At 44.5% G+C, this 13085-nt stretch overlaps 1 protein-coding gene across 1 annotated transcript in view; it reads left to right on the forward strand.

Moving 5' to 3' along the window:
* Positions 1-233: 233 nt before the first annotated feature.
* Positions 234-13085, forward strand: part of LOC119167295 (endothelin-converting enzyme 2) — a 40636-nt gene continuing 27784 nt past the window's right edge. The window contains exons 1-4 of the mRNA XM_075866745.1: positions 234-383; positions 6789-6883; positions 8862-9040; positions 10888-11590. Of these exons, the coding sequence (XP_075722860.1) occupies positions 6823-6883; positions 8862-9040; positions 10888-11590 (943 nt within the window). The 5' untranslated portion in view covers positions 234-383; positions 6789-6822. The remainder of the gene's footprint in view (positions 384-6788; positions 6884-8861; positions 9041-10887; positions 11591-13085) is intronic.

Consider the following 13085-nt stretch of genomic DNA (forward strand, 5'->3'; position numbering starts at 1 on the left):
ATAGTCAAAATGTATGAGAAGCCTTTTGTAGTCCCAGTTCTTGCCCAAGAGTTCCTTTCCTTAGATTGTCAAACTCATTATACAGTAGTCTGTGTCGTTTTTTTTCTGTGTCCGGGTGTAAGCAGTGAATTCTCTTTATTTGTTTTCGCGAGCAATATCATTGCGTGGGTTTGTGCCTTGCTTCAGTGCTTCAAGGTCCGCTTCAACGGGCTATAGCGCGAGCTCATCCGAGCGAGGCACGACGAAGAAGAACCTGACAAGGCTGATAGCAAGGATTTCGACTTCGCGTTCAGCGTCTTAAACAAACCGTGATCTTCACCTTCTGGTGACAGAAGGAACACCACTTACCCACGCTGTTGCTGGAAAAACCTCGTCTTCTTAAGGTGAGCACAATCTTCATTGTGAGGTAAGCAAAACAAATGCTCAGCCCGCAACGTAAACACGCAGCAGGCAATGTCAATTAGAAAAGAAAAATATACAGGGCAAAGCCGAGAGAAAATTAGAGGGAGAAGAATCTGAAGGAGAAGCGGACTCCACGCTCCGTCAAACTGAAAAGAACGTTAGCACAGGGGGTGTAACAACTCTTGACCTACCTTATAATCTCTTTTTAAAGAAGATAGTCTTTCTTGGGAACATTCGACGCAAAAACTTTCATCTGTCTGTCTGTCTGTCTGTCTGTCTGTCTGTCTGTCCGTCTGTCTGTCTGTCTGTCTGTCTGTCTGTCTGTCTGTCTGTCTGTCTGTCTGTCTGTCTGTCCATTGGACTGTTTGCGCACACTTAACGGTACCGGGCACTTTAAACGGCACCAGCGGATATCCCAAACGGCCGACCCCATCCGCAGCGCCCACCAATGTTGCTCAAGATTTAACGTTCATACTTCTGCAATTATTGCGCATGTCTGGGGCATCATAACAACTTGTATATATTCTGAATGTGCGGCTTTTACAAGAAAAGGTAAACATAGTTAATTTTAAGGACAGTAGCGCTTATCACGCTGCGCTGACCATGCAATGCTTGCACGAAAAGGCGAGTGTTTCCAACGCTTTGCTAAGAAAAAACAGTGGTGGTCTACCCGTCGCCTTGCGTTCTACACCTTATCACCTCTGAGATAGTCACGCACACCCGTCTCAGAGCCACGCGCTTCGTTTTCAAAAAAAAAAACTGCCAGGTGGCGCTCATGTCTCACGTGTGACATGACTTGATGCACTCGTTTGCCTCTGCTGCACGCTCGAGGCACTCTAACGCAGCGCCTTCAGAATACCGTTCACCAATTTTCTTGCGCAGAACGTCAAATAAATGTTTTGTTAATTCTCTCCACACGCAAGACTATCGTCTTTCGACGACATTTGCAGATTAACATGCAGATATGGGGCCAATTTTTTTTTTACAAGACCAGTCACTTTCTCGGCCGCAGTGTTTTAGCGGTTACGCTGGTCGCTGCTGACTGGAAGGTCGCAGAATCCACACCAGCCGTGGCGGCCGCATTCTCATGGAAGTGATATGGTACAGCCCAGTGGCATTAAAACATATTTGATAATTTCCCAGGCGTTAAAATATGATTTCATTTATACCAGTATTTTCATTTAGAGCGACAATCGAATCATACTTGAAATTCGTGTGAGTAATCCTTTTAGAGCTGCATCGTCGCCAAGCACGATTGTGCGTGACCGCGCCAGGTTTCTTCCACAGTGGAACATAGGCCACGTGCATGTCTTCAGCGTTGGACGAGTGATCAGGTGCCGACCATTTTTTTTCACCGAAAGATACAATGGTATGTGGCAGTACATATTAAAGGAGGAGTTCAGAGAATTTTGTGGATTTTAAAATGGAGATCTTGAGCCACAGTGTCATCGCGAACGAGATTACGAATGACGAGAATGCCTACATTTGCACAATTTTTTAACTACTGATCGTACAGGGGGAGGGGTAAGATAAAAGGTTACATCAGATAGGGGCCTGGAAACTTTTGACTCCCACTGTACGTATTCACCAAGACAACGAACGTGCATTGATGTAGCAGTCATTCCTCAAATGTTTTCTTAATACACTTGACGAATTGATATTCAGTATAATTTTTCTGGTGCTGGAAAATCCGGCGTGACGAGATTTCGTCGTTAAACAGGAAATACCACACAGGAAGCACCGATATCCACAAAAAGTGTTGATGAACGAGATAAGCTCGGTTCCATGCAGTCGATAGAGGTGTTATATATTCGCGCCATGACCGTGACATCCTTGCAGGTTATTTCGTCATGCCTTCTGACTATTGAGCAAAGCTTCAGTTCGGGCTAGCTGGTACGGCATTGCAATGTGGTTGCGCTGAGCAATAGGTTCAAAGGAGTAACGAAACGCGTAGGCCTGCCCTGTCCTTTTGTTTCGTTACTTGTTGGTACATTTCGCTGAGTGCATCTGCATTACAATGTCTATTGTCGACAAAGAGTGCACCAAGTAGACCCCCCCCCCCTCCCTCTTCGCCTAACTTTTCTTGTACAGTTACAAGATATGAATACTGATTAGAAGCTGCTGGCTTCATAACATGTTTTGTGCAAAATTTATTGGCCCCTAATTCTCTCGCGTTCTCGGTACAATGCGATGGAGGACATGAGCGTTCGCTTCTCTGGCGTCAGTATGATGAATGGATGTACCGACACATAGGCTAAACGACGAACGTAAAACAATGCATTGGTACGTTGGTATTTACCGACTGACGTCAGCAACATGTGCATGACGAATGTCAGTAGCGACTAATGCGACTTCTGAAGCTGCATCTAAACGACCGGAGAACTGAAGCAATAACAGCGAACAATTAGCGATGGTATATAGGTGACGTGTCAATTGAAGACATTCGTTACAAAAAATTTTGTATGGCTGAAATTTGAAAAAAAAAGAGAGGTTTCTGCCTGAAATGAGGAATGCTTCGGGGAATATGGCTGCTTTACATTCAAGTAGCATGCCTTCAGAGGGGCATTGGTCGATAGCAACCTTGAGTCCAACAAAGAAAGACAGGAAATATGACAGGACAGAATGTCTATACTGGCTTTTTTAAGTGCGAAGCTTTCAAAGCTCAAGCAAAAATTTTAAAACGCCTCTTTGTGGCCTCTCATCAACAACCAAGTTGCAGCTGCGCCAGCTGCGCGCCACCGTGGTTTAAGCTCGCCTAGCTGCGCATGCGCCAAGAAGCAGCCGCTGCCGAGAAATAGCCCGCCCGTGCAGCTTGCAGTTCACTCCTGCCACTCCGATTTTTTTCGAAGTGGCACGAATAAAGGACGTTCGTGGACAGTTCAGTGCTTCTACCGGGGGCTTCCACAGCGAGGTTTCCACGTTACTTTCTGGCGCTGCTGCTTTGACACTCATGGATGTTTTGTGGTAGAATGATGTGTGACTCAACTCTCTTCACTCAAAAGGAGAGACCTATATCTATAGCTTCAGCCAAGAAGTCTACGTTAAGCTCCTAGGATCGAGCACTTTCGCTGTTTCTTAAGTTTTACACGGCTAGGGTGAATTTCATTATCCAAAATAAATGCAGGGAGGGGTAGATAGAAGCTTGCGAAGCAAAATTCGTAAACAGTGGGTGGGTGCCGGAGCTGTCGTTTCGATGGGCGGACGTGTCATTTTCAAGGCTGCTATTGCGGACAATTGAAACCTTGAAAAAAGAAACGTCCACTTGTCCAAATTTCGGCTCCGGCACGTTGCTCCTGCTTAGGAACTCCTCATTCCTCTTCTTATTTCTGGTTTTATTGCTCTAAATATTAAGTCACAGTGTGAGAGACATACGCCTGCGCGGGGTCTTGAATTGATGGAAATATATTGAAAGTAACGTACGCAGTTGCTTCAGAGGATAGGCGCATGGTTTTGAGAAATTATACTTTCTCTGCACTCGTCGTAATATCAAATCTATGACGTAGTTTCAGTTGAATGAGACCAGTTGTACAAAAAAAGTTAACGATCAATAAACAAGGATAATTAGGCCAGCTATGACTTCATGCAGCCACTCAAGTGCACAACAGTATAGTACGTGCGGTCTTCTGTCCCCAAACGAGATTGTTCTGCATAGGCGTCCAGATAGCGAAAGGATAGCACTCACGCAGCAGAGAATCTCATAACAAGGCCAACAAGAGCGTCGCCAGATACCAAATTTTCGCTACTCGTAGAATAAAGCATCTAAAGAGTACAGCTGGCATCTCTTGCTGTGGGGATCTTGCCTATGTAACGTCGCTTGGCTTGTAACCTAAGCGTGAAGGACGTTTCATCCTCTTCTGCTCATTGCTTTCTTTGCGTGCCTTTATCAAACCGGGATCTCCAAAGACTCATTTCTCTGCAGAAAGTAAACATTGCGTCTGTTGAAATCACTAACTTATTTACTTTTTTTGCGATAGGTAAATGAATTGAAGTTAAGATTACTGATCTCACTAGCGTCACCACCCCATTGTAAATATCGTTCGCCTAACTTATACCTTGTCAGGAAAGTGGCTACTACGCTGGTAATCCCGGTGAACCACTCCGATATGTGGATTTTTCTGCGCACACTTAGTCGTGCAGGTTGTATACACCAGCTAAATCATGAGACTCGTTATTTTTAAAACGCTTGATTACCACTTGCCCCTATGAATCACATTTTCAACACCAATACGGTTGAAAACTTTCATGCCCATCTTATCAGTGACTTACTTACGCTAACTGCACTGTCAGAAAAAAAACATGACGCATCTTTTTGGCGTAGGAATCGGTACAACATGAAGGTAAACGTGTGTTCACAGAAGTACTTAATTGTTTCTTGTGTGTTGAAACATGAGTGCTCGTTCGATGCATTTTAATGTTTTGCAGCTACAGCACTGTTTGACGTAGAGACACCCAATATGAAGCCCAGTCGTACGTCTACATTGCGACAACTAACGCCCATGATCATAGTTTAACTGTTGTGAACTGGAGACAGCATATCGTGAATGCCGCGCAAAGATGACGTCCACAAGCACCTAATACACAAAGACTCAACATGCACTTTTTCAAAGCTTCGTTAATTAGGGAGAAACAAGGCGCATTGTGTGCGCCGGAATAATAGGGCAACCAACACCTGTGTTCATGCATAGACTCTCACAGTACGCTTCATCTACACGGATTGCAGATGTTCATCGATCGAGCCATGGACGCCCAAAGGCGTTTTGCGTACCTCTGCATTGCCTCGGTCCACCTATGCACGACATTTGCCCGTCGACATCATTGCCTTTCTGCGATGCTTATTGCACTAGTCTTGCTAGTGGGTGCCATCGCCCTTCAAGGAGTATGCAGTAGTGAAACAGAAGTGTTTGATATACCAACATAGTGCGGAGTAACTATCATAGTATAAACGGAGATATCCTGTTAATTTCATCTTCTTTCTTTTCTCTGTGAAGGCCGCCGAGCACGTGTCAGGGCAGAGCATAGTAGCTGCTAGCAGTGACTTGTATAGCAATGCCTTAAAAAACACTAAGTCATTCTTTACCTAAGTCCTTCAGTTTCTTCGTAGTCTTCTTTTCACACTTGCTTCTTTTTACGCGCGCATCAAATCCTGACATTTTGGCTGAAACTTGCGTGCCCTCCGCAGTAGATGATCCGGGGTCTGCATTTTCATGGCCATCAGCTATTGATGGGTCAGCTTGTCGCGCACTAGAAGACTGACGAAATGCGCGTGACGAGTTAGTAACCGCAGAGGTGCTCGATTTTATTCTCTTGATTGCTCTATGGGGAACAGCAGCTAACTTGTATGCGTTACACAACGCCCACCGTCCGAGAGGTACGAGGCCGGTTGACGTTTTCCAATGATCTTCTTGGGCGCGAAGAACAGTGGAGACTCCGACAACTGGAGGCAGCTTAACACGCACGTAATCACTCTTCAACGATGACTTCGGCTTCCTTGGCTCCACGTTTTTCGTCGGCACCCTCTTTGATACACTTTGCTTGTTTTTTTACGCACTTTCACAACTGCTTACTTAATGGCCCTTGACGTGCCCGCGCTGAATATCAGGCAATTCCACTATGTCACTGTGTGGTGCGAGTTTGGCGTCTATGAAGAACAACAGCGGGTGCCGTACCAGTAGTCATGTGAGGTGTGCAGTGATATACTTGCAGGTAATCATGATGATGATATGTGGGGTTTAACGTCCCAAAACCACCATATGATTATGAGAGACGCCGTAGTGGAGGGCTCTGGAAATTTCGACCCCCTGGGGTTTCTTAACGCGCACCAAAATTTGAGCACAGAAGCCTCAGAATTTTCGCCTCCATCAAAAAATGCAGCCGCCACAGCCGGGATTCGATCCCGCGACCTGCGGGTCAGCAGCCGAGTACCTTAGCCACTAGACCACCACGGTGGGGCTTACAGGTAATCATGTATGGGTGTTCGAGGGTCACGCCATTCAAACAGAGTCAGCTGAATATATGACTTCAGCACGCTATTAAATTATGTCACCGAAGCTGTTAGCTTGCGGGCAGTACACAGAAGGGTGGTAATGCGTTATTTCGTGCTATGTGAGGAATTCGTCAAATGTTGCTGAAGGAAATGGTGGTTCATGATCGGATACAATACCACGTAGATATTCTTCTCGCGCAAAAGAAATAGATAAAACACTGCAAAAAACGAGAAATTTTCAATATACAGCGGCGCATCAGAGAAATAAGATTGAAACGCACGCTAAGAGCCTCGGCTGGTTTAAATTAATGCCGAGTTTCCCGTCTCGTAGTGTAACTCGCCGCTTTATCTCGTTGTGGTTCTCAGAGGTGAAACGCTAGACATTATTATTCTACCTATGCAGAGTCCATTGAAATCCCTCGGAGGACTTCAGAAACATGGCTGACAAGGCTAAGCCAACCATGCAGAAGTCAGCGCTGAAGCCTAAATCATCAAAGGGTATGTTGATTGTATAAAAAAAATAGGCTTTCGCTTTTTATGGCGTAGGTGTTTATTCAATTAAAAAAAACTTTTCTGTAACCCTATACGCTTCATTCGATCACCACTCATTTTCCCCGATTACTCTGCGCCCCACAGAACTCGTGTCTTGCCACCGTAGATTGAACGGCATATGTTGAAAGATAAACGTGCGGGAATCGCTTAGTCAGCAGCATGCAACCACCTTGGGACAGCTAAAGAAAGCATGTGTACCTAAACCGCGCGGCCCTAGGCATCCTTCAATCGATGGACACATCCAGGAGGGTCTATTGAGCAGCCGCCTTCTTATGATGGTCATAACAAAGAACTATTTTCGCAATAGGTGAGAAGTGATACGATTAATCCTTATTCTTGTACTCAATCGAATAATGCTTTGTTAGTTTGAAGGACAGTTTATTTTTCTATAGTGTAGGCTCTGGTGGGTCGAAGACAATGGCGCTCCCCCTCCCCCCCCCCCCCAAGGAGTTGCCATAACTGTGTGCAAAGAGCCTTTTCATATTTCAGTAGTGTATACGCTTCTTTGCACTGCATACTTGAACAAGTAATGATGGTACCCGCCGAGCTTCAAGCGTAGGTGTAGCCCTAGTCGAACGTGCTAGGCTTTGTATATACTGTATACAAGTGCACTTGTATATTACAAGTGCTTATTTCAAGAGAGCTGACTGAACATTCTTCACGTCATTACATAAGCGAACCGCACTAGAACTGGCTATTCGCACTAAATGTATGCCCCATTAGTTGTTCAAGCGGCATAGCAGAAAGCTAACTTTACGATTTTAAAAAAGGATCTGCTCAGCTCTAAGTGCAGCCTACGTGCCCATTGAAGCAGTAGTACCAGTACTACATTACCCTTCAAATGAAATATGTGGTGGTGGCCCAGGTAACGCCCCCAATATAGTCGTAATGCTTGCTTTATTTAAATGCAGCGAACAGTATGTCGATCAGACAGCGAAACTATGCTAAGAATTACTCAACAGCCACAGATGACGCACAGAAAGTTACGTGAACCATCCCTCATCTAATTCTTCTAAACATGTCCACATTCCCGGCCACTCTTCTGATGAGTTAACGGCTACTATATTAGAATCCGCTCTCCAAAAGCACCACGACAGCGAAATTCCTGAGTACTTTCTCAGCTACAAGTCTAATGCTATTACATCTAGTGATAATTACTTTACTGGCAACGTTACATGCCTAAGTACCAATTAGTAGAAAGGCGTTGTGAACAAAAAATATTTTTCTCAATTAATACAATGTCTTTCAATAACCAGAAGTACTAACATAGCTACTGATCTTTCAATTACTTTATTTATTTATGTATTTGCTATCATTTATTGATTTTTTTGTTGTTCTTACCTATTTACTATCGTTCTGAAGTTTTTCATCTAACATGCCAGTGTTTTCGACATACGATTTCACCACGGCATGGGGTCCTTGTCTTTCTTAATCTATCATCCGCCGCTTTTCGAGTAGCATGAGCCGCAACTATTAAGATGTCAATAAGTAACTCATTAATTATTTCATGTACAGATATATTTATCACACTGCAGACACAATAAGGAAGCACTCGTGGGAAGGACGCTGTTTTACATCACGTGCCACGCATCACATGCTTTACAATCTAGAATGATCTGACCGAGGCGCCGCTTCTCATCAGCAACACCATTCCCTATGCGGCTGTTCAGTCACCTTTGTTCATTAGGGTGTGGTCAAACTGCAGCGCACCAGCTTAGTATGCTTGTTGTTGCTACTAAGCCCGACAGGCTTGCTTCCTATAGCATGTAAGTTTTTTTCTGTTTCATTCGTTACTTTGACATTACGGCAAAAAAACGCAAATTTTTAATTGACGTGAAGCATACGTACGTTCCGACGAAACATGACGCACTTAGGATATAAGACTTTCTCGAGCATGAAGTGTCCAACTATGCTCACCTTACAGGCCAGCCTGCTGCAAAGGGTCAGATTCCACCGACTAGCAAGGGTGAAGGCATTGCAGCGATCAGTGCTGAAAGAATGCCTAGTCCCGGCAGGAGTGAGAAAGGCATCAGTCCAATTGACCCGAGCCCTTTATACAATACTGGTCCCAAAGCAAGCGTTTCGGAGTGTCAAAGCGCACAGGTAACGGGACACAACTTCAATGCTGACGCTAGCTCTCAATTTTGTCTCTTTTTGCCAAATGAATTAGTTTTTTGCTCTCTGAAGAAGAACAACATGAATTACTGAACCCATGATTGGAAATTATTTAGAATTGTAACATGGAAGCAGGAAATTTTAAAGTCAAAAGCAAAGCTGCATAAATGAGTCTGACGGAAAAAATCTTGCTCTGCATCTAATTTTTTCTACGGAAAATGTATAACGAACCCCGACGAAATATTTTACAACCCTGAACATTTTTGCTAAGCTTGCATAAACATCCATTCCCATGACTGTTCTCGGTATAACCCACTCTCTTGACACATGTGATAAAATGGGTCTTCTGAAGAAAAGCTGATGTGAGGACCGTCATAACTTCATTCTGCTGGTTCATATGGCTTTCTTTCCGTTTATCGTTTTTTCTCGGGCCAGAACACGTGCGTGTTACACGTATATAGCGTACGTGTATAAAAACTGCGTGCGATATGGAGGAGCAATTGAACGCGTAGATCTAAGGAACAGCATGGATACCAGGAACTTACTCCAGGTGATACCAAGCAACACTGGAACTTACTTGGCGATAGCTAGAGCTAGCAACATGCATTTGGACCCGTCATCATAAAATGCGCCATTATATTTTTTAACACCGACTTAACATTGTTGGAGCACCAAGTTGTATATGAGATGCAGTGAAGGTTGTCGCCACTACTCAAAGGTGTACTGACAAAAAAGTTTTCACTTATTGTTTTCTATTTAGTCAAATGACAAACATAACCCCAGGAGCTTAGGAAATGTACCAGTAAGCGTGAGTGCACCCTGAAAAATTATTTACAGCGTAATTTAAAAGCTTCGATGTGAAGTCGACCGGCACTTGTCTCAGCGCCGAATCGGACGGAAATCGGTGGAACGTGCACCTATTGGCCCCCGCTTCATGGGCGCAAGACTTCACAGCGCAAAATATTGGCGTCATGGCGACAAATTCAATATAAAATAAATTTTCTTCGCCTTCTGATAAGCGTGTATTTTGTATTCGCGTGAAAATACACTATCCCGGACTCCGATATAGTTCGCTCTACAGGTACGCTGAATGACAGTGACCGCACTGCCACACGACGCGAGCAGACGATCGAGTAAGCGACGCGCAAGCTGTCATGTTTTGTGTGTTGGTGATTGACGTAACCGCAGCCAGGCTGATGCGTGAAGTCACCAGGATTAGTACTGTAGCCAGACGTCATGTTAGTGTCGACGTTGGTAAGTGCACCGCAAGAAAAGTGGTTTAATATCAAAACAAAATATCCTACCAGCTTATGCTGAGCGCCATGCTTGCTCTGTATTCAGGAGATTTGTGTGGCAAAGTAAACTTTCCTCCGAAAAAAAGGTGTCAGCATCCCTCTAACCTGTAAGCGTTCATAAAATTTACTGTAATTGCGTACGTGACAGGTTGCCACCGTTGATACGTCTGCAAGCCATAGTATGTTATGCTGTAATTCTCACAGCCTTATGGGAAGTATGAAAAAACTGATGCCCGTATTGATAAACCGACCTTATCCTTATGTTTTCCTGAAGTTGTTGCACACTCTAAGTGCAATATAAAGCTGCAGAAATGATAACTAGATAAAAAAATATTTGCTCGCTTGGCTTCTGATTACGTGCCTACATTTTTTATCAATCGCACCAAAGGTACAACTCCCGATGAGGAAAACGCTGGATAAGGGTAAGGCAGATCAATGGCTTGCGCTAGTTCGGAAGCACTTTCAATATGTGGTTTATTGAATGACTTATAACAACTATCATGAATAATATTACGCCAATTCGTACATTCTATGATGCAGGATTACCAGGTGGACGCTATGGAAAGCGCTTCTAACGTGACAAGTCTGAAGGACGTGGTCTCGGCGCAAGAACAGCGTCGAGACAAACCCACTGGTACGTCGAAGTTGGCTGTCTCGAGCACGAAAATCAGTAAGGCCGGCAAGCCTAAGGCAAAAAGCAGCGTTGCCAGCCCTGCACCCAACGCTGGTACTTCCAAAGCAAAGGGTACCGCAGCCAGGACGACGTCCGACGTGCCGAAGGATACTGGAACCGTCGTCACCGACTCAGACTCCAAAGACACGGGTGTGACTTTACCAAGCCTGAGACAAGAAGTCGTTCATTCGCCCAAGTCTAGTCTGAAAGTAGACGACGTCAGTGTGTCGCAGAGTGTGGCGGCATCCAGCCGCGTGAATGGCGTAGATGAAGACGTAGTCAGCGAAAGCGTCAGTGCCAGCAAAGTCAAAAGCTCGAAGGTGACGCTGAAGAGCGCCGAAGTCAGTCGCCTGGTCAGTGATGACAACAAGGCTGCCTCAAATCCGGCCGCATCGAAGGGCGGTAAAGGCAAGGCTCGCGGTCGAGTTGCCATGTTTGCCGTCGCCGACGAAGAAGACGACGACAAAAACGATGAGCAGAAGGCCGTACGCAAACGTCAATATGGCAGACGTAAGTCTGTCGTCGCCGTGGCGTTTGCAAAGCTTCGCAAGAGTATCAAAGCGCCGCAGCGTAAGTACCACAGGCTGCCCTCTATGCTGGGTCATAATTTAGATTTTTTGGCCGGCGCCTTGCCTTGTAGTGAGCTATATTTTGCAATAATAATAATAATATACAATTTACTGGAAATTATGGAAACATTTTAATAAATTTTGCCCAGTAACACTACTTCGAATATTTCTAGGTATAAAATTGGCAGATGAGTTCTTTCCGTTCTATCGACGGTGGTTTCAAATTAGTAATGAAAGTTGGGCTATAGATATAGCTGCAATTTATTTGTTACATTGTCTGTAAAACGAAGATGTGCTAGTGCCGGTCTCTTCTGTTGTCTTCTATATATGTGCCGAAGCCGCGTTTCTGACCTTGCAAAGTGTGATTCATTCAGAGGTGTGGCACTTAAAAAAATTCACCTACTGTACGTCTTCTTCGACGCCTGCATTTTTAGGCTGGTCTTGAATACCGCCGCAGGTACGCTACCTTTTTCAGGCAACCACAAGTCAGTTTCACTGTAAGCGGGCTCGCCGCGAGCTATCTGATTTTGCTTGACCTTAGTTGCGACAGTGTTCTACCTGCTTTGTTGAGGACGGTCGACGATCACTTCGTTATAAATTGGAATTAAAACTGAAACAGCCTCACCTAAATTTTTCTTTTTTTTTCTACGAGGAGCATTCCATCTTGTTACCCGACATGTCACTTATCACTTGAGCTTTCGTTTAACAAGTCCTATGGATGAGCGTGCCAACCAGCTGCCTTTAACGAGTTTGAAATACGAGAAAAAAATTGTGTTAATTGTGCGACCTTCGCGCTTAAACAAAAAAAAAGAGGGCAGTTTTCAAAAGCACTAATGTAGAATAAGTTATGAGTTTACCTACATACTTCAAAACTTTCTTAGCTCTCGCTTTTTCGTAACCTGTCTGCAGTAAGATTTCAGACCAATACGAGAGCGTTTGTATATTGTATGCGCACTGTAATGCAAACCCAATTACTGGAAATTCTTGTCTTTCAGATTTTGTGGCAAGGGTACTAAAAATAGGAATGTCAAAGTTCTGAACTTTTTTTCCCCGTTGCGCGTACACCTCAACTCCTCGCCCCTCCCAGTAGCTCCTCAACATCCGCTAGAAAATCAAGACTGCATGCGCGAAAGACAGGTCCAGCAAAGGAAGGAAACAAAAAAACAGCGCTGCTTTACTGCAAACACAGGGCGAGGTGAAATTCTCCAAGAGCACTGGTTTGCAGATGAGCTTGGTGTCACCAATATTCCAACAAGCGTTACAAGATAGCATATGTGGTTAGTAAACGCATATATCATACCCGACAGATGAGCGATATGCCAGCGATGGTGCCGACATAACTAAAGCGGAGTCGAGATTCGGCATGTTGACATAAACTTAAGCGTGCGTAGCGGTGCGAGCTCGCGCAAACAGCAGTACTGAGACAATCAATCGGAGTAACGATTGTTCATCAGTAAAAACGAATACATGGTGATCCAGATGAGCGTCAGAATTAA

This window comes from Rhipicephalus microplus, chromosome 6 (genome assembly GCF_043290135.1).
Source record: "Rhipicephalus microplus isolate Deutch F79 chromosome 6, USDA_Rmic, whole genome shotgun sequence".
Lineage (NCBI taxonomy): Eukaryota > Metazoa > Arthropoda > Arachnida > Ixodida > Ixodidae > Rhipicephalus > Rhipicephalus microplus.